Source organism: Macrotis lagotis, chromosome 1, assembly GCF_037893015.1.
Source record: "Macrotis lagotis isolate mMagLag1 chromosome 1, bilby.v1.9.chrom.fasta, whole genome shotgun sequence".
Lineage (NCBI taxonomy): Eukaryota > Metazoa > Chordata > Mammalia > Peramelemorphia > Peramelidae > Macrotis > Macrotis lagotis.
The window spans coordinates 328,082,645-328,105,220 of record NC_133658.1 but is presented as its reverse complement, the minus strand read 5'-3'; the positions used below and the strand labels follow the sequence as shown (position 1 = coordinate 328,105,220).

Genomic DNA, 22,576 nt, shown 5'->3' with positions numbered 1-22,576 from the left:
TAACTGTATAAAACTATATAAAACAGATTTTTATATCTTAGCCTCCCTAACAAACTATATGGTCCTGGAGTACAATCATTGTATTTTCTTTATCTGACTGCGCCAAACCCATCTTCTAACATTTCAAGTCCTAGATTTCAGAACATAAGAAAGTTTGATAATGCTTATTGGTATGATGACAAGAAAGAAATACAGAATGTTCAAAATCCTAACCTGCTTTTACAAATATAGGAGTAAGGAAGATGGGACTAGATAAGTCTGTCAAAAGAGTTGGGTGAAGGAGTGATTACTGAACTTGTAAGTTTGATGTAAGTCAACAGTATGATACAGCAAACAAATAACCAGACTGTCTGAAGCTGTGTTATGAGAAGTATAATGCTTTGTCGATATTATCTCATTTGAACTTCACAAACATCTTGGGAGGTTAAGTGCTATTATTATCTTTATTTTACAATTGAGAAAACTGAAGCAAAAACAAGTGAAATGACTTGCCCCGGGTTACACAGCTAGTAAGCAGCTGAGTTAAGATTTGAATTCAGGATTCCAGATATCTAGTCCAGCTGCTGGGGGGAACATGATGATTTGTTTCTTCTCCCCTACTAAACATCAAGATTTCTATTTTCCCAGTCTATTAAACAAGTGACATTCTGTATATAATCAAGATCATTAGACCACATGACACCCTCTTCTCCCCCAAGCAAGGAGGTAGAGAAAGTGAAGGGACAGATTATTCTCTTTTCTTTCCCTCTCCCATGCTTTAAACTCCTTAATGAGTTCTATATTTTCCAGTGTTCTATGTTCTCACATTCTATGCTCTGCAGTCCCTTCATGTTCTATAGTTCTTTGGGTCTCTGTTTAACTTGGAACTAGTGAGAAAATTCTTCCAACCAGAACAATCCATTCTCTAATTACTCTTTTCATATAATTCTTGAGATAGCTTCACAATATGTCAGTCTCTATTTTCATAAACTAGTAATGGGAGATAATGAAACAGGAAGAAAACAGGCCTACTGACATACCCTGAAAGAAACTGAAGCAGCTCCTCTTAAGGTTAACTATTTGAGACAGGACACTATTTACAGCAGGCATAGCATGGCCACTGCAATGGAACGTTTTAGTTTTAAATTCATTACAAAGTTTCTGCATGTCAAAGATGGAACCTCACAAGCTGATTTCTATAGCAGGCAATCCCCTTCCAAGTACAAAAGAGGTAATTTCTACCTTGACAAAACACAATAGCAGAATATAATAGCATTACTTATGCTTTGACATAATAAGAGCACACAATACCATGTCCAATGTCTCTGATATCTGTAATGCCTAGTACTTATCAGTAGATGCTCAGACAAAATCCCAGACACAAGTTTGTTTATATGTCTAACACACTCGAAAGACTACAGAGCTGGAAGTCAAGAGAGCTTGATTCAAATCTTTGACTGCCATTTTTTGGCAGAATAAACTTAAACAAGTCACTTCATGCCTATGAGCTCAATTTCTTCATTTTTCACACAAGAATAATAATATCACTTCCAATATCTACTTCACAAAGTTGTCTTGAGGATAAACCAAACTAAAGCCACTTCAGAAATGTAAAGGTCCTGAGGTCATGTAATCCATCTCCTTCATTTTACAGATGACAAAACCGAGGCCTAGAAAAATCAAAGGACTTGTTTATATAGCTTGTAATCACTGACAGGATATGAACTCAGATCCTCCTGACTCCAAATTCAGATTTCCAGTCCCTCCAAATAATGCATTCTAATGAAGCAGTATGCAATGCAACCTGCTCTTATGTTCTACTTCACATTACAATAATTTGTATATGTATCATATTCCTGTTTCCTGTTACTGGAGTATCCAAACCAATCAGTGCTTCCCTTTAGCCTGATAAGTGGAACAGACTCCTCAGCCTACATAGCCTGTCTCTACCCTATCTTTGGAGCCTTCTCCACACTCAGCCCTTCTGGACAATTTTATGCTCCAATCATAGGACTAGGCAATATCCAAATACAGCATGCACTTTCCTCACTTTAGGTCTTTGCCAACAGCCTTTTCCATACTTGAATATTCATTAAGAAGTCCCCTCTGGGAGTATCTAGGTGGCGCAATGGATAGAGCACTGGCCCTGGAGTCAGGAGTACCTGAGTTCAAATCTGGCCTCAGACACTTAATAATTACCTAGCTGTGTGGTCTTGGGCAAGCCTCTTAACTCCATTAGCTTGCAAAAACCTAAAAATTAAAATTAAAAAATAAAAAGAAGTCTCCTCTGATCTCTCCCTGCCTCCAGTAGAAGAGGATCTTTCCTCTCCAAAACCTCACACATTTGGTTGAATATCTCATAAACTGGAATACAAGTACAAAAATATTTGTGTATGAGTCCTAATCCCCTCCTATATACATTAGAGCACAGTGGATAGAGAGCTGGGCTCATCTTTCTGAGTTCAAATCTAACCTCACATACTTACTAACTAATGTGTGGACCTAGAAAAGTCAGTTAACTCGTTGGCTTCCATTTCTCCTTTATAAAATGAGCTGGAAAAAAAAATGGCAAACTACCCTAGAATCTTTGCCAAGGGGGCAGTTAGGTAGCGTAGTGGATAAAGCACCAGCCCTGGAGTCAGGAGTACCTGGGTTCAAATCCGGTCTCAGATACTTAGCTGTGTGGCCTTGGGCAAGCCACTTAATCCAGTTTGTCTTGCAAAAACCTTAAAAAAAAGTCAGCTGAGGGGCAACTACATGGAGCAGTGGATAAAGTTTGGGCAAGTCACTTAACCTCAACTACATTTACCAAAAGAAAAAAAAAACTAAACTAAAAAACAAAACAAAGAGTCAGACATGACTGAACAACAACAAAGAGGCTTTAGATGCCCAAAGAATACAAAGAGGAGTGTGAAGTCTGAAAGAACTTGTGTCCAAATAAAGCTTCATAAACTTCCTAGCTGTGTGACCCTGGACAAATCACTTAACCTCCATCTGTCTCAATTACAACACTTAATCTGCAGGATAGTTGGGAAGATAAAATGAGATATTTGTAAAAAGTCCTTACCACAGTGCCTGGCTACAGACTGTAAGCACCACATCTTATTCACTAGTACTTATTTGTACTAGACAATTTTTATTAAACTATACATTTATTCTACTAAACTATAAATTTCATAAGGGCAAGAATCTTCTGTTGCCTGAACTATGGATCTCCCCTTGACTGTGTAAGTATCCAGTAATCACTTAATAAATAATTACTGGATTTGTTGAATTTGAAAGAGGATTGAAAGGGGAATACCCAAGTCTCTGTATATAATTTTTTAAGAGATGAATAACTATTTTTATAACTTTTACTAAAGTCTTTCAATAGGAAGCAGGGCTACAAGGTGGGTGGGTGGGGTGGAGAGGGGATGAGGAGTGGGGAATTCTTTCTCTAAAGAACTATTGGAAATATTTCATTTGCCCAATCAAAAGACTTATTAAGCTCCTGCTATGGGAGAGAATCTCCACAGAAGGCTCTGTGGCTGATATAAGAACAACTTCCCCACTTTAGAGCCCTAAAATTTGAAGAGAATTTCTTTACAATCACCTTGTGAATAGGTAGTATAGATATTATTATTCCTTTTTCAGAGATGTGGAAACTGATCTCAGAAGTAAAGTGACTTGTCCAAGGTCACAAAAATCAGCATGTGGATTAAATCTAAGTCTCCTGATTCCAAATCCAATAAATGCTCTTTTCACTATACCTTGATCCTTGCCATCAACAAGCTTACAATAAGGGATCTCAAGCTGGGGTATGAAGACTACCACCCTCCAGGGTATGTGAGAAATATTTAGTAAATGACTATATTATTATAATGGATGCTTTAGAGTTAGTAACATTAGTGAATAAATTTACATTTATTTTATGAGGCTAAAAAAAGATGTATATCAAATAACATTTTCTTCATGAAAAAAATTAAACTTTTATTTTTCATATGCATACATATAAGTTCTAGAATTTATTTCCTTTCATATTTTATATTGACTAGGAAATACAGAAAGGTTTTACTGAAAACCAAAAGCAAGGGGAGACAGACATTTGGAAACTCTTGGCTTACAATCTAGTAGAAAAGGCAAGTACAAGCAAAAATCACTAATTGGAGTCACAAAAAAATTTGGAAGATAGGTGGAAAATAAAGGCTGTATTTCCTATCAAATCAAGAGATTACAGAGAACTTAAATGCCAGGCTGAGAATACATTAACTATATCATTTGAAACACCAGTAGTCCAGAAAACCTTATAAAGCATAGGCCTATATGACAATTACTATAACATAAAGCAGAATATGCAAAGGACCTAAATGAAGTATATAGTGCCATGGAACTCCAAAGAAAGGAGAGATCGCATCTTACTGAGATGAGAAAAGAAGGTAAAGTAGAAATGTAAGATTTTTATGGTCACATTCTCCTTTGCATCATGCATATCATGTCTTCCCCATTATAATGTAAACTCCTTTAGGATAGGGATGGTTGTTTATTTCCATTCACAGCACAGACAGGACTTTGAACATAATAGATATTTAATATAAAATATTTATTGAATTAAAATATTTAGGGAACTTTGAAAATTTCAAAAATACACACACATATCTCAGAGATTATCACCATACATCATATTTGTGTGACCCATCAGTTTTTAAGTAACATTTTTAAGTTTCAAAATTAATTTCTAACAGTAAAAATATATCAGTGTACATACAAAGTACTAAAAAATAAGCACTCTATAAATGTAGTTGGTTTATAGAACAAAATGTATACTAAATCCTCCAATTAAAAAACTGCAAAGTAGTTTCAGTGCTTTTTAACCCACCTTCCCACAGCAGGGAATTAATCCCTCCAGGGGGATGCAAACAAACTTCAAAGGGAAGATTATGCCCAGACACTAGTAATGTACAATGTAATGTTTATGGTTAAGTTTGTACAGAGAATTTGGCACCAAAAAACAATTCAGACACAAGAAACAAAGCCAATTCATATACTAGATTCTTTGAAATTTTATTAAATGACAGTGATAAAGGATCTCAGAACATCAAAGGGGAGCAAATCTATCACAAACAACTTGGAGAAAATTAGAATAATATGAATTTATGGAAATCAACAAGATTAAATATTAAGTATTAGCTGATGATTTGTTTTGTTTTATCAACAATGCCTCTTAAAATGTCTGGGAATCTAGAATGACAAAAGTAGCAAAAATTATAAATGTTTGCAGGGTTATGAAGAAACAGATCTGTTACATTATTAGTGGGACAGCAGTCTAATATGAACAAATATTAAGAATAGTAATATACCTAAATGTAATAAGTCACAAAAATCAATCATAGCTCTCATCCCAGCAATTCCTTCTTAGGATTTCATCCCCCAAGTATCATTAATAAAGAAAAAGGATATACCTATATAAATCTAATAATTAGGTGGGAAGAAGGGTGGTGCTGGGGGGGGGTGTCAAAACTGAAAATGATTACAATAAAATATCTAATAATTGGAGCTCAATAAATTACCAGGATGAAAATGTAATTGGATATTATGGTATCATAAATATTATAAATATGAATACTCAAAAAATATAGAAAGACATATGAAGTGATGTAAATAAAAATCAGTAGAACCCCCCCCAAACTGCATGTATGTGAATTACAACAAAAAGGAAAGGGGAAAAAAAGAAGGGGATAGAGGGGCAGGGAAATAAAAATGAAGGGAAAAAGTCAGGGGAGAGAGACAGGAGGAAAAGAAGGAAGAAAGAGGAAAAGTGGGGAAGGAAGAAAAGGGAAGTGCCCAACTATATGCCAATAAATTGCCCAAATATATGCCAATAAATTTAATAATCTACAAATCTAAAAAATAAGTTGCCTAAGTTAAATGAAGAGGAAATTAAATACCTAAATAACCCTATCTCAGAAAAATAAATTCAACAAGGAATTATTTTTTTACAAAGATTTTATTTATTTTGACTTTTACAATTTTCCCCCATTCTTGCTTCTCTCCCCCCACACCCCACATAAGGCATTCTGTTAATCTTTACATTGGTTCCATGCTATACATTGATCTCAGTTGAATGTGATGACAAAGAAATCATACCCTTAATGAAGAAAAATGAAGTATGAGATAGAAAAATTACATAATAATATAATGGGGTTTTTTCCTAATTTGACAGTAATAGTCTTTGGTCTTTTCTCAAAGTCCATAATTCTTTCTCTGGATACAGATGGTATTCTCCATTGCAGATAGCCCAAAATTGTCCCTGGCTGTTGCACTGATGGAATGAGCAAGTCCATCAAAGTTGATCATCACCCCCATGTTGCTGTTAGGTTGTACAATGTTTTTCAGGTTCTACTCATCTCATTCAGCATCACTTCATGCAAATCCTTCCAGGCTTCCCTGAATTCTCATCCATCTTGGATTCTAATAGAACAAAAGTGTTCCATGATATACTAGTATATGTTAAGTTTGTTAAGCCATTTCCCAATTGAAGGGCATTCACTTAATTTCCAATTTTTTGCCACCACAAACAGGGCTGCTGTAAATATTTTTGTACAACTGATGTTTTTACCTTTTTGCATAATACCCAGAAGTGATATTGTTGGATCAAAAGTATGCACATTTTTGTTGCCCTTTGGGCATAATCTCAAATTGCTCTCCAGAAAGGCGGGATGAGTTCACAGCTCCACCAACAGTATATTAGTGCTCCAGATTTCCAGCATCCTTTCCAACATCGATCATTGTCCTTTCTGGTCATATTGGCAAGTCTGAGAGGTGTGAAGGTGGTATCTCAGAGATGCTTTAATTTGCATTTCTATAATAAGTAATGATTTGGAGCAATTTTTCATATGACTATGAAATGCTATAATTCTCTCAGCTGTAAATTGTCTTTGCATATCCTTTAAACATTTGTCAATTGGGGAATGGCTCAACAAGCCATTATTGAACTCCCTAAGAAACAATCTCCAGGGCCAGATGGATTCACAAGTGAATTCTATCAAACATTTAAGGAACAATTGATTCCAATTCTATATAAACTCTTTGGAAAAATAGGGGAAGATGGAACTCTGCCTAACTCTTTCTATGACACCAATATTGTGCTGGTAACTAAACCAGGAAGAGTCAAAACAGAGAAAGAAAATTATAGACCTATCTCCCTGATGAATATAGATGCAAAAATGTTAAATAAAATCTTAGCAAAATGATTACAGCAATGATTACATGATTACCATGATTACATCATTAGGATAATACACTATGACCAAGTAGGATTTATCCCAGGAATGCAGGGTTGGTTCAATATTAGGAAAACTGGTAGTATAATTAATTATATCAATAACAAACCTATCAGAAATCATGTTATTAGATGCTAAAAAAGCCTTTAACAAAATACAGAATCCATTCCTACTAAAAACACTAGAGAGCATAAGAATAAATGGATTATTCCTTAGAATATTAACCAGTATATATCTGAAACCATCAACAAGCTTTATATACAATGGGGATAGGCTAGAGGCATTCCCAATAAAATCGGGATGAAACAAGGATGACCATCATCCTCACTACTATTCAATATCGTATCAGAAATGTTAGCTTCAGCAATAAGAGATGAAAAAGAAACTGAAGGAATTGGAATTGAGAAGGAAGAGACAAAACTCTCACTCCTTGCAGATGACATGAAGATATACCTAGAGAATTCAAAAAAATAATCTAAAAAACTGCTAGAAACAATTAGCAACTTTAGTAAAGTCACAGGACATAAAACAGACCCTCATAAATCCTTAACATTTCTATATATGACTAGCAAGATACAGAAGAAAGAGCTAGAAAGAGAAATTCCATTCAAAGTAACTTTAGACATTATAAAATACCTGGGAGTCACCTTCCAAGGCAGACTCAGAAACTTTATGAAAACAATTACAAAACACTTCTTCACACAGCTAAAATCATATTTAAATAACTGGCAAATATCTACTGCTCATGAATAGGCTGAGCTGATATAATGAAAGTGACTTCTACCAAAATAAACTACTTATTTAGTGCCCTACCAATCAAAATTCCAAAAAATTACTTGAATGAATTAGAAAAAAATTGTAAGTAAATCCATACAGAGAAATAAAAAGTCAATAATTTCCAGGGGATTTAATGAAAAACAGTGCACAAGAAAGTGGCTTAGCCCTATCAGATCTAAAATTATATTATAAAGCATCGGTTATCAAAACTGTCAGGTATTGACTAAGAAATAGTCATGGGGCGGCTAGGTGGTGCAGTGGATAGAGCACCAGCCCCCCAGACAGGAGTACCTGAGTTCAAATCTGGCCTCAGACACTTAATAATTAGCTGTGTGGCCTTGGGCAAGCCATTTAACCCCATTGCCTTGCAAAAAAAAAAAATAGACTAGGTGCAATAGCAGGAAATAATTAAGGTATTCTGCTATTTGATAAACCCAGAGTCCAGTTTTTGGGATAAAAACTCTCTCTTCGATAAAAACTGTTGGGACAATTGGAATTTAGGATGTCAGAAACTTGGATTAGACCAACACCTCACAACCTATACCAAAATAAGTTCAAAATGGATACAGTATTTAAACATAAAAGACAATATTATAGGCAAACTAGAAGATCAAGGAATAGTTTAACTGTCAGATTTCTGGAAAGGGAAGCAGTTATGACCAAGGAAGAGATGGAGAACATCATTAAAAACAAACTAGATAATTTTTGATTACATTAAATTAAAAAGCTTTTGCACAGATAAAACCACTGTAATCAAGATCAAAAGAAATGGTAGTAAATTGGGAAACAATTTTTACAACTAATGATTCTGACAAAGGACTCATTTCTAAAATATACAGAGAACTGAGTCATATTTACATTAAAGAAAAAAAGCCATTCCCCAATTGACAAATGGTCAAAGGATATGCAAAGACAATTTACAGATGAGGAGATCAAAGCAATCCATAGCCATATGACAAATTGCTCTAAATCACTAATTATTAGAGAAATGCAAATTAAAGCTTCTCTGAGGTACCACCTCATATCTCTCAGATTGGCCAATATGGCCATAAAGGACAATGATCAATGTTGGAAGGAATGTAGGAAATCTGGGAAACTGATACATTGTTGGTGGAGCTGTGAACTCGTCCAACCTTTCTGGAGAGCAATTTGGAATTACACCCAAAGGGCAACAAAAATGTGCATACCCTTTGATCCAGCAATACCACTACTGGGTCTATACCCTGAAGAGATGATGAAAAAGGGTAAAAACATCACTTGTACAAAAATATTCATAGCAGCCCTGTTTGTAGTGGCAAAGAAATGGAAATCAAATAAATGTCCTTTGGGGAATGACTTAGCAAACTGTATGTCAGGAGGGATGGGAATTCAGGAAAGCCTGGAGGGATTTACATGAACTGATACTTAGGGAGATGAACACAACCAAAAGAACATTGTACATCCTAACAACAACATGGGGTTGATGATTAGTCTTAATGGACTTGCTCATTTCATCAGTGTAACAATCGGGGACAATTTTAAGGTATCTGTGATAGAGAATACCATCTGTATCCAAAGAAAGAATTGTGAAGTTTAAACAAAGACCAAAGACTATTACCTTTAATTTTTAAAAGTTATCTTATTATGAAGTTTTCTATCTCTTATATTTTATTTTTTTCCTTAAGGATATGATTTCTCTCTCCACACACTCAACTTAGATCAATGTATAGCATGATGAAAACAATGTAAAGACTAACAGACTGCCTTCTGTGGGGGGTGGAGGGAGGGAAGCAAGATAAGATAGTAAAATTCAAAAATAAATAAATTCAAAAAAAAGGAAAGGGAAGGACGAGAAAGGACAGAGAGGAGCAGAGCAGAGAAGAGAGAAAGAAATAAACTCAATGCTGATGCTGGTTAAGCGTATATCTCAGAGCTAGAAGGGATCTTAGACTCTCTAACTTTGATTCTGAATAACTAAATCCATATCCCTGAAATAGAGGCTCTTTGATCAGTTACTTTTCCTCTGGATTACATTTAAGTCTCATTAGGTAGGTCAAATATATTTAGTTTTGGTCTAAAATTCTTGATTATTGCAAAAAAGTAATCTTATGGCACAAAGTTCTTTCTTTTTATGCTTAAATGGGTGATGCTTTTTCTAGGTGTTTCTCAGGAATGTTTCCTGCAAGAAGATATTTTTATTTTAGCGAGCAGCTGGAATTTTTTGGATAGAAGATTCTATAATCAGAACACAAGATTCAAGGTATGTCTTTACCCTTACTAATTATTTGACTTTGATCACAGTCACACCCGATCTCTTAGTTTCAACTATCTTATATGAAAATGAAGATAATAGTTGCACTACCTATTTCTCAGAATGATCACTAGCTCTGGTGTCAAAGGGCCTGAGTTCAAATTCTTCCTCTTATACTACCTATATGATCTTGGAGACAACATAATGTCCTTGTGCCTCAGTTTCCTCAGTTGTAAATTGAGAGATCAGATAAGATGGACCTCTGAGGTTCCTTCCAGTATAAAATCTAGTATTCTTTAAAAAGTGCTTTGAAACTATAAAATGCAATATAAATAACAGTTGGCAGTATTATTGTATTGTTGCTATTTAGTTGATTTTTAGTTTCTGGAGACTGGGTCCCCATCTTGCCCAGGCTTAGAAGGGGTCTTTTAAGAGTCTAATCCCAGTACTGACTGGCATGGAAGCTTTAACCTGCTCCATTTTTCTGAGCTTGGACTGGTTTACCCCTCTTTAGACCACCTATTAATCCTTAACTCCCCAACTCATCATATTAGTGTTAGATCTAGAGAGGATTCCCAATTACAGTTCAGAATCACACAAGTGATTCAGTGATTAGGGTTTATAATGCTGACTGTTATTAATTCAATCCTACAACCTATATAAGTCAATTAACATCTCACTTTTCTTATCAACAAAATTAAAAGAATTAAATTATGTGTTTATAAAGATCCATTCCATCACAAAAATCATGTTTTAAGTTATCTTCTCTAAGCATTAATTGCTATTTAGTTCCTAGAGGGCTCAGGTAGATAGTACATCCTGTGTCACTTTGTACAGTTTGTTGAATATAGTGAGCATTCAGCAAGTATGAACGAATGAATGACTTTCTTATATCTGTAAGAAAAAAATTATTTGACCCACCACTCAAAATACTCATAAATACTTAAAAACACTTTCTAAACTAATAGATAAGTGAAATATTTTTTAAATGATATAAAGTGAATGCAACTACAATATATGGAGAACCAATAGACTAGAATACAAACTGATTTCCCAGGTATGGACATCCACTGTCACTTTCATATAGTAGTGGTGATTTTTTCAAGATAATTCCATATTTCAATAAATCTGTGACCTTATGAATGCAAACACTCCCTTCACCAGTGCAGCCTAAAACCCTTTCATATCTTCTCATCTGATGCAATTCTTATTCATGTCTTTCTGTTAAATCCTCCTTAAAGTATCCATTCAATACACTAAAGGCCTTCTTCTTGATTATTTCACATTTCATGGAGACCAGCACAGCTCTAAGGCTATCCATCTGTTGTCCATGCCTCTTTAATATAGGATCAGCCTACCTCCTTTTCCAGTGATACCATGTCTTAAATGATGCTTTTTATTCGTCCCCCAATGTAAATTGTTGATAATATGTTTTAGTGTTTATTGTTAACTTACCTCATTTCCACATTTTTTAACTCTTTCTTTCTCAATACTCTCATTCTTGCTCAGATAATAAATATTACTCACAAAGGAGGTTAGAATGAATATATATGACTACTCACCCAAGATAGTCAAACGACGAGCAACTAAATGAAAATAAATAGAGTCTACTTATAGTGTTCTACATATAGCCCTTGATCTATTTCTTTCCTAAAAGGTCACATTCAAATCATCATTAAAAAAAAAGAAACTCTTATTTTTGAAAGAACAAGAAGGTGAACTAAGAAGTCAGAAAATGACAGAATATTAGAGGTGAGAGACCCAAGGACACCAAATATGATAGCATAGATTATTAACAGGATTAACTCATTTTTGCATAATTTTACAAGTACTTTCTTCACAACTCTATGAGGTCAGTTTTGGAAGAACAAAAGTTCCCATTTTATACTTAGGGAAACTGAAACTATGACATGCTAAACTGATTTGCCCATGGTCATACAGGTAGTCCTCAAAGTGTGAAGCAGAATATGAACATAGGTCACCTGACTTCAAGACGAACTTTTTATCCATTATCACTACACCATATATAAAACTTACTGCAGCTAAAAGGGACTGTGAGAGTTATCTAATACAATCCCTCCATTTTACAGGTAAGAAATCTGAAGTACAAAGACAAAGGGGCAACCTAGCCATAACACAGACCAACAATCAAGTGTCTTTTCAGGTTTGATTATAGAGGAACATAATAAGACAGAAAATTTTATATGGAAAGTAGTGATTTATGTTTTCCAGATGATAATATTGCCTCATACTCAACAAATGATCTTCATATTCTAGAGTAAAAATCAAATTAAGACTTTTCTTCCATAAATGAAAAAAAATACTATGATGTATCACATGATTTTAAATACATAAACTATTTATTATGATTTTTCTTGTAGTATGATGTAAAAACAGATCAGGGCTACAAACATGCTCAAAACAGATACTTATTTTAAAAATAAACTTTCTCCCATTTATACATGTACTTTATGTGTTAAATCCAACAAAACAGACCTCATCTTAAACAAACATACAAGTACCTGAAAGAGGGCCTCTTGTCCCAGGAGAGGTCACTTCAACATACACTTCAAATGTAGTCTCCGGATTTTGCCTACAAATAGAATAATATGAATCTTATTAACATTTGTACTATGCTCCAGAATAATGTAGTAAGCATCACTAAAGTTTTATATGGACTTTGGTGAAAACTCAATCAGAATCAACAAAATCACAAGGAAGCAAAAGTAAAACAGTCCCTGACCTCAAGACCCTTACCATCAATCCAGGAGAGATGACATGGACATATTTGCTATATATAAAATAGATCCAAGATATTTTTGAGGGGAAGTCACTAATAGATCAAGGAAGGTTTCTTACAGAAGGTTGTGCTTGAGTTAAGTGAATGGAATTAAAAATTCTAAAAATAATAGATGAGAAGAGAATATATTCAGGCTCTAGGATAGTTGATACAAAGGTACCATGTATAATTAACACTGAGAATGCCAGTTTGTCTGCTAAAGGAGAAGTAATATGTAAGAAAGTTAGAATAATGGATTGCAATCAGATTATAAAGGGTCTTAAAAAGCCAAATAGAGAAGTTTATTTGATTGCAATTAGGCCTCATGGTTTAAAAGGAAAAAAACTAGCCTCAGAGTCAGAAAGAACTAAGTTCAGTTCCTGTATTAGATATACATACTAGCTGAAAGAAACATAGGCACATCATTTAATCTTTCACTCTTCTATAGAACTCTCTAAGACCAGTGATGTAAAACTGAAAGGATCCCTGCTGCAGCATAGTGACTTGGAAAAACAACAAATCAACATTATCTATGTTGCATTATATTTTTATTTATTTTGTTAAATATACCTCAATATACCTGTTAAATTTTAATTTGGCTCAGGTTACCCGGGGGGGGGGGGGGGGGGACAGGGGGCAGGGGGAGAGGGGGTTGTATGTGACCAGGAGGCTTCAAGTTCGACATCTCTGCTCTATGAGTATACTCTAAAGTATGGTAAGTTAGACTTATACTTTAGGAAAATTGCTTTGAGAGTTGTATGGAAGATGGATTTGAGTGGACAGAGACTGAAGGCAGGAAAGCCAATTAGGAGGCTATTTTAAGGGTCCAAGAGAGAGGAACTAAGGGCCTCAAACAAGATAATGGGTGAGTGGGGAAAGAGGGGGCAGATGCCCAGGAGGCTATAGAGATAAAAATGGCAAAGTGTAAAAATTAATTGGATATACAGGGTGAGGAGGCTGAGGCTGAAAATTTCAGTAGCTAGAAGACTCTTTGTAAGTTCAAATGAAATAATATAATGAAATTAAATAATGAAAAAAGTTTTAATGAAATAAATTAACTCCATATCTTTCATAGAGCCACACAGTGCTACAGCTAGGTAGAGCCTTTAAGTATCATTCAGTTGTTTCATTTGTGTTCAACTCTTCCTGACCTCATTAAGGGTTTTCTTGGCAGATACTGGAGTGGTTTGCCATTTCCTTCTCCAGCTCATTTTATAGATGAGAAAACTGAGGCAAATGGAGTTAAGTGACTTTTCCAGGATCACACAGCTAGTCACACAAAGACATCTCCTATCTGTTTAATACATATTTTAAATCACAAGCAACCAACCAAGAGCAATTCCCCAATAGAAGAGGTCAAAATCCATAAACAAATAGATCTCAAAAAATTGCAGAACTATCAAGAACCACAGGAAAGACTACTCAAAATACCTAATAAAAAGAGAAATGCAAACCAAAGTAATTAAGCTCTAATTCATATGCAACACTCAGCACACTCAACAAGGATAAGAAAAGATGAAAACAAGCAATGCTGGAAAAGCTGCAGATAGACAAAGGCACAAATGCACTGCTGGCAGAGCCAAAAACTAGTCTAACAATTCTGGAAAGTCATATGAAAATATACCTTTTACAAAAGTGAATTAAAATGTCCATAGCCTTTGATATAATGGAGGTCAAAGACAAAAAGAACATTCTAATATTTATCAAAATAATGATAGCACTTTTTGTGGTAGCAAAAGAATGAAAAATTACTCATTGATTAGGGAATGACTAGACAAACTATTGTACATGAATATAATAAAATATTAATTCACCTTATGAAACAACAAATTTAAGGAAATTAGAGAACTGTGGAAATACTAATATGAACTGATACAAAAAAGAATTAAACAGAATCAGGAAAATATATAAGAAAGACACATACTGACTACAACAATGTAAATGAAAAGAACAATAAAATGAAGTTGAATGCCATAAAAGTATAATTACTAAGCTTGGACCCAGAGAAGATTTAGGGACCCAACAGTAAAGCAATCAAAATATAAAAACAAATAGTTCTTAAAAGAACTGTGAATTGTTTTAAATCACTAATAAACATAGAAGTATAAATTAAAGCAATTCTGAGGTTTCACCTCAAACCCAAGACATTGGTAAAGATAAAAAAAATAAGTCTTCCCCTTGCTACCATGCATTAATGCAGAAATCTCTAAAAGAGAAGAATGAATGGTGTATTTTTCACCTCCCCCTTTTTACTGCAAAAAGGAAAGTAGAAATTTTGAGTCTGAAATATTGCATATAATGTATGGTATACCTATTTAGTCTTTCCAAAAAAATTTTTCTTGCTTTTCATTTTCAATCTGTGTTACAGGGAAGGCTCCATTGTTAAGCAGAAATAAGGGGGTAAATTCTAAAATCAAAATAAAATTTAAAAAGCATCAAGAAAAAAATGAATGTGTGTGTACATTAAATCTTGAGTCCCCAACCATTTTTCTTAAAACTTGAAAATACCAGAAATGCTGACATCAAAATTGATGTTATATATACACAGGCAAATAGTCACAAGGAAGGAGGTTGCACAACAGTCTAAACTTTCTTCCCTAATAGAAACCCTGCGTAATCTAGAAAACAGTAATGTTGAGCTAATAAATGGCTAGGATTTTATATCATCAGAGAATGGTAGGGGCTGAAAGAGAAATTCACATCACATAATAGAAGACCTTAAAGGAACCTTAAAATGGAGCATGTTAGGGCTAGAGGGACATGAAATCAGTCTACACATTTTATGGAAAAGAAAACAAATTCAGAAAGAGAAAGTAATTTACCCAAGATACCTTATAATTAACAAAAGTTAGGACTAAAATCTAGGTCTTTTGACTCCTATTTATACTAGAGTGCTTTTCCACTTTTATAAAATAATCCTAACACAGTAAGGTAAAAACAAACTTCAATAATAATGAAGTTGTCTATTTTCCACCCCTTATCCCTTTCAAACTATTTTAGCTATTAACTTTTTCAAAGTTTTCTCAATTTATTATTTTCAGAATTCTTAAATTTTGAATTCTAAATTCTCTTCCTCCATCCAACCTCTCTCCCACCCACTGAGAAGGCAAGCAAAACAATAATAATTATACATGTGAAATCATGTATATGCATCATAATTAGCAGTTAACTTTTTAAAAAATAGTTTATGTGGATAGAACAACAGTCCTAGAGTAAGGAGAAAATGAGCTCAAACCTGGCCCCAGACACTGTATGACTTTGGGCAAGTCACTTAACCCCATTGCCTTGCAAAAATACAAAAAAAAATTCATAAATAGGCAGTTTTCAGAAGAAGAAATCAAAGCTATCAAGTCATATGAAAAAAATGCTCTAAATGACTCATTTTAGAGAAATATAAACTAAAACAACTCTGAGATACCCCCTCCCAATCATCAGATTGGCTAACATGATAGAAAAAGAAAAGGACAAACACCAGAGATGTGAAAAAATAGGAACTTAAATGCACTAATGGTAAAACTGTACTGGTCTAACCATTCTGGAAAACAATCTGAAAGTATCCCCAAAGGACTATAAAACTGTGAATAGAAATGAGCAGAAGCAGAAGAACACTGTACACCCTTACAACAATGATCAACCTTAATGGACTTGCTCATTCCACCAAAGCAATAAGGGATAATTTTAGAGTACCTGCAATGGAGAATACCACCTGTATCCAGAGAAAGAACTGTGGTATTTTAAACAAAGACCGAAGTCTATTACCTTCAATTTTTTTTAAAAAAGTGTTTATGTAAAACACAGTTTTTCTATCTCTAATATTTTATTTTCTCCTCAAGGACATAATTTCTCTTATAACACATTCAATTTCAATCAATATATATAGCATGAAACAATGTAAAGATTATCAGACTGCCTTCTGTGGGAGGACGGAGGAGGAAAGGGAGGGTGAGGGGAAAAATTGTAAAAATCAAAACCTAACAAAAAATGATAGGTAGAAACTTCTATTGTATATAATTGGAAAACTAATAAAATATTTTTTAAAAACTGCATATCTTTGACCCAACAATAATATTACTAGGTCTGTACTCCAAAAAGACCAAAGAAAAAGGAAAATAATCTATATTTACAAAAATATTAATAGTAGTTCTTTTTGTGGTGGAAGAAAATTGAAAATTAAGGGAATGCCCAACAATTGAGGAATAGTTGGACAAGTTTTGTTCAATGTTTGTAATGAAACTGTATTTAAGAAATAACAAGCAAAATGGTTTTAGAAAAACCTGGGAAGATTTATATGAACTGGTGTAAAGTGAGGTGAGCAGAACCAGAAGAATATTATAACACTTAATAGCAATATTGTGATAAAGATCAACTGTGAAAGTTTAACTACTCTGACCAAGATAATGATCCAAGTCAATTCCAAAGGACCCATGATGAAAAAATGCTATCCATTTCCAGAGAGATGGTACAATTTAAGTGTAAACAGAAGCATATCATTTGTCTGTTTGTTTTTCTGGATTTTCTTTTCAATACGGCTATCATGGAAATGTTTCGCATGATTTCAAATCCATTTCATACAATACCGTGTATATCATGCTTCTTGACTTCTCAATGATGGCGGGAAAGGGAAGACAGTAGGAGTTTGAAACTGAAAATAAGAAATTTTTTTAAAAATAGTTTATGGGGCAGCTAGGTGGCACAGTGGATAGAGCATCGGCCCTGGAGTCAGGAGTACCTGAGTTCAAATCCGGCCTCAGACACTTAATAATTACCTAGCTGTGTGGCCTTGGGCAAGCCACTTAACCCCATTTGCCTTGCAAAATAAATAAATGAATGAATAAATAAATAAATAAATAAACGAACTTTTAAAAAAATAAAAATAGTTTATAACTATTACCTCAACATGACAAATGATGATAAAAAAAAATCAATGAAGTTTTCTTTCTTAACTTAATTATTAAATTGAGTTCAATCCAACACATTGTAAGTACCAACTTTACAGTACTTATATCTCTTAGAATACCTTACAGTTTCCAGTAGTTTACCAAGTGAGTATTACTTATTATTTCACTTAACTCTCACAATAGCCCCATTAGGTAGGAGTGGTCCCCCTTACTTAAAGGTTGAGAAAATGGTTACTAAAAGAAGTTAAGTGACTTCAAGGTCATATTAATTGATAGTAAATGGTTGAAACAATAGGCCCCAGGTCTTCAAACTTCAAACTTTCATCTCTTTAATAAAGGTTTATATCCTATTCTTCTAGCTACATGTGTCAGCTATGGTAAGATGAAATCTCTATCAAATTTATAAGTTGGACTACATGAAGACTAATGTCCCTGCTAGCTCCAACATCTATATCCTAACATTCCACATAAGAGTTTGAAATTGTGAGACACTCTTAGAAACACCAAGAATAAATTGGACTATAATTATTAGTTATAGTTTTATTTATCTATGATCATTTACATGTTACAGATGGAAGAAGCCATGACTAACACTATGAGACAAGTTATATATAAAGACATCAACAAATCTCCATGAGTTATTTTTATAGACACTAAATCTAGACTACTTAACTCACATTCAAACAGAAAGGTTTATTCCTATTTTTTGTTCCCTCTCAATTACTATTTCCTATTTCTACTTGCCTGTAAAAATTAAGATACCCTCTAGCTTTTCAGGTGGATATTAATCACTGCCTTCATTCTACTTGACTAATCCATGACTTTCAATTTTATCTTTTTAAACTCCGTGTAAAAAGAAACTCCATCCTAGCAAATCCAGTTGATAAGCAAAAAGCTCCTGGGACTTTGGCATGTGGAAGCTGGGATATGAGTCCCAGACTAACACATGCACATGTGCACATGTGTGCACAAGCCCATACACATATACAAAGGCCAACACATTCCCCATCTGTGCAACTGTGAGCAACTCATTTCTCCTTGAGCTTGTTTTATGATCTAAAATGCTGACTGAAATCTCTGCCCTACCTGCTTCAAATGTAAGGAGAGCACTTTGCAATGACAGAGTGGTATAAAAACAGAAGTTATTGCTAACACTCACTGCTAATTTGATGAATGTAATGGCCAGACTCAGAGGACATTTTCTACTCTAGGCAGAAGTCTTATCTGTCTCATTCTCTATGTATTTAGAGTTTCACCATGACAAAGTTCAATTAGTCAAACATTTATTATATGCTACTATGTGCTACTGTGCTGAGTCCTGAGAAAATGAATGCAAAAAAAAAAAGGCACAAGAAGCTCACACTCTGATTGGAGAACCCAATATACATGAATATAAATGAAACTAAAAAAGGAGAGGTAGAAGAGACCGCAATGAAAGGATATAATTATGACAGAGTCTTGGTTCTGTCACTATATACTTATGACCAACATGTTATCTTAAATTAACAAGCAAAAATCATTTTGCTTTCTTCCAAGCAGAAAGAATACTAGATTTGGAATCAGAAGACCTGGATTCAAATATTAATTCTTCCACTTGCTACCTGTGTGACCTTAGGCTTCTCTAAAACGCCATTTCCTTATCTGTAGGATGAAGAGGTTAAACTAAATTTTGTCAAAAATTTCTTACAAGCTGCTTTTGTGGTGGCTAAGAATTGGACATCAAGAGGATGCCCATCAATTAAGGAACAATCAATCATACAAGCTATGGTATCCGATTGTGATGGAATATTACTGCGTTATAAGAAATGACAAGCAGGATGATTTTCAAAAATTTGTAGAGACTTAACATAAACTAATGCAGAACCAGGAAAACATTGTACACAAGAACTACAATACTGAACAATGAACTCTGAGTGACTTAACATGTCTTAATACAATGATCCAAAACAATCCCAAAGGGCTATAATGAAGTATGCTATACAACTTCAGAAGTCAAACTCCAATACAGATAAATCATGCGATTTCTACTTTCTTTCATTCCTTTTTTTAATTCAAGTCTTTTTGTAAAAAAAATGACTAGGGGGGGCAGCTAAGTGGTGCAGTAGATAGAGCACCAGCCCTGGAGTCAGGAGTACCTGAGTTCAAATCTGGTCTCAGACACTTAATAAAAAAAGAAAAGAAAAAATAAAAATAAAAAAGAATAGAGAGTGGAGCCAAGATGGCAAAAGGAAAAGAGCCTCTCTTAGGTACTCTCTCTCAAAACTTATAAAATAATGACTCTAAATTTTCGAGAGACAGAACTCACAGAGAGATCCAATGAGGCAGTTCTCCAGTCCAAGGTAACCTGGAAAATAGTGGAAACATCCCACTCCATGGGGTTGGAGCGGTGGCCCAACAGAGTGAAGGAACTTCAGCTTCCCGGAGGCAGCCCCAGGGCACTGGGGAGCCTCATGTCAACAAGGGCAGTTTCCTGACATACATCTGGGGAGCACCAGGCACAACTTGGAAGATGGGGGGGCCCTCTGCCAGAGCGTGCTGTGGCAGCCCAGGTCTAGGAACTGAAAGCAGACACAGCAGGTAAGCAGGAGCCCCCAGGTAACAGAGCCTTGTGTACTCAGTCTAGGTAGGGGAGTGGAGAAAGAATTCTGAGGTGTGTCTTCTATACCCGGAACAGGAATCTGGGGCTCTGACCACATTCAGATCCTGATCCCAGTCTAGGCCCCCCATAAAACAGCAGGGCCCCCTCCCCCACCTCAGTCCCATGGCAGAAGGGTGTGCTTGTGGTCATTGACAGACAGAGCTTCACACAGGGAGATCCTTTTGAGGGGGAGGGATGTCCCAATAATACTCAAAAGCTCAGGAAGCACCCCAAGACCTGACACAGGCTGGGGAAATGAGTAAACAGAAAAGGGAGGAACACTATTGAGAAATACATTGTCTATGATCCCAAGAAGGATCAAAATAGTCTAAAGATGAGGAAGTACAAGCTCCTGTATCTAAAGACTGCAAGAAAAATGGAAGTTGGGCTCAGACTATGACAGAGTTCAAAAAAGATTTTGAAAATCAAGTGAGGGAGACAGAAGAAACATTGGGAAAAGAAATGAGAGACTTCCGTCCAAGATGGCGGAGAGAAGACAGGCATAGTTCTAAAATATACTGATCTTTCCCCATCTACCATATGAAACAAACCTCTTAAAAGAAATCTGACCCAAGAAACCCATAAAGAAAAGCCAGGAGAAAGAACATCTACATCAGGATTTGTCTCCCGCAGCACTGGATGAATTCAGATGGGTGAGTCAGGGTGCAGAGAGTGGACCAATACCAGATCAGCCAGATTAGCAGCTGAATTGGAGCCAGGAGTCTGAGGGCCCAAGACCCAGACCTGCTGGATCAACAGTGGGGCTAGATGGCAGGGGCCTGAGTCAACTAGGGAGCAGGGTTGCGCTGACCCTCTGGAACTTGGCAACAGAGCTGGGGGCAGAGAGCTCTGGTGCTGACATACCATCCCTGGGCTCCGCTGGTCTGAGGAACTCTGAGTCAATGCCTGCATTGCTGCTGAGGCCTCTTACCCAGAATCAAATAATTGCACACTACTTCTGCCTCAGGCACAGGTGTGTGGGCAGAAGAATCAGCCCAGCTGACAATAGGCAGAGGGATGACCTCAGGCCAGGGCAAAGCCCACCATTGATTGAAGGCAAAAGGATTCATTAGCTCTAACTCCTACCTTCAAGCTAAGGCAGAAAGCCTCAATCAAGGTCACAGACACTCCAGAGAAAGCAACCATCACCTCCAACTGGCCAGCCAGAGAAACTGCACTCAATGAGTAAAGTCTCTAGTGATCCCAAGCCCTGCTGAACCAGCTCCTCCCCAGCTCAAGGTCTTACCAAAATGAAGAAAGGTCAGCAGAAAGGTGGAGCCACAGAAAAATTCTTGGAAGGGAATTACCCTAACACAGAAAGACCTAGAACCTCTGAGGAGAATACGACCTGGTTTTCAACACAGAAAGACTTCCCTGAAGAAATAAGGAAGGAGCTTAAAAATCAACTGGAAAATTTGGGAGAGACAATTAATACCTTGCAACAAGAAAACAAATCCTTAAAAAATACAATTGGACAAATAAAAAATGAGAATAAATCCCTCATATCATTAATTGGACAAATACAAAATGAGAATAATTCTCTCAGATCCTCAATTGGGCAAATGCAAACAGAAAATAATTCTCTCAAAAGATCAATTGGTCAGATGGAAAGCTCTTTCAAAAGTAGAATGGACCAATTGGAAAAGGAGTTGCAAAAGGTTAATGAAGAAAACTCCTCTCTAAAAAAAAGAATGGAGTCTACAGAAACTAATGACTCCATGAGACAGCAAGAGCCAGTTAAACAAAACCAAAAAATAGGAGAAAAAAGAAAATGTAAAATACCTAATGAGCAAAACCACTGACTTGAGAATAGGTCAAGGAAGGGCAACCTGAAAATTATTGGACTTCCTGAGAAAATTGAAGAGAAAAAAAGCCTGAACTTAATAATACAGGATCTAGTAATGGAAAACTGCCCTGATATCATGGAACCAGAGGGCAAAGTAGATATTGAAAGAATACATCATTCCCCTCCAGAAAAAGATCCTAAAATGAAAACATCAAGGAATGTTGTGGCCA

General features: G+C 35.4%; 1 protein-coding gene across 8 annotated transcripts in view; it reads right to left on the bottom strand.

Moving 5' to 3' along the window:
• Positions 1 to 22,576, bottom strand: part of DENND1A (DENN domain containing 1A) — a 709,454-nt gene that overhangs the window by 666,213 nt on the left and 20,665 nt on the right. For all 8 annotated transcript variants that reach the window (XM_074211609.1, XM_074211608.1, XM_074211610.1 and 5 more), the window contains exon 2: positions 12,768 to 12,838. In XM_074211609.1, coding sequence (XP_074067710.1) covers positions 12,768 to 12,838 — 71 coding nt within the window. The remainder of the gene's footprint in view (positions 1 to 12,767; positions 12,839 to 22,576) is intronic.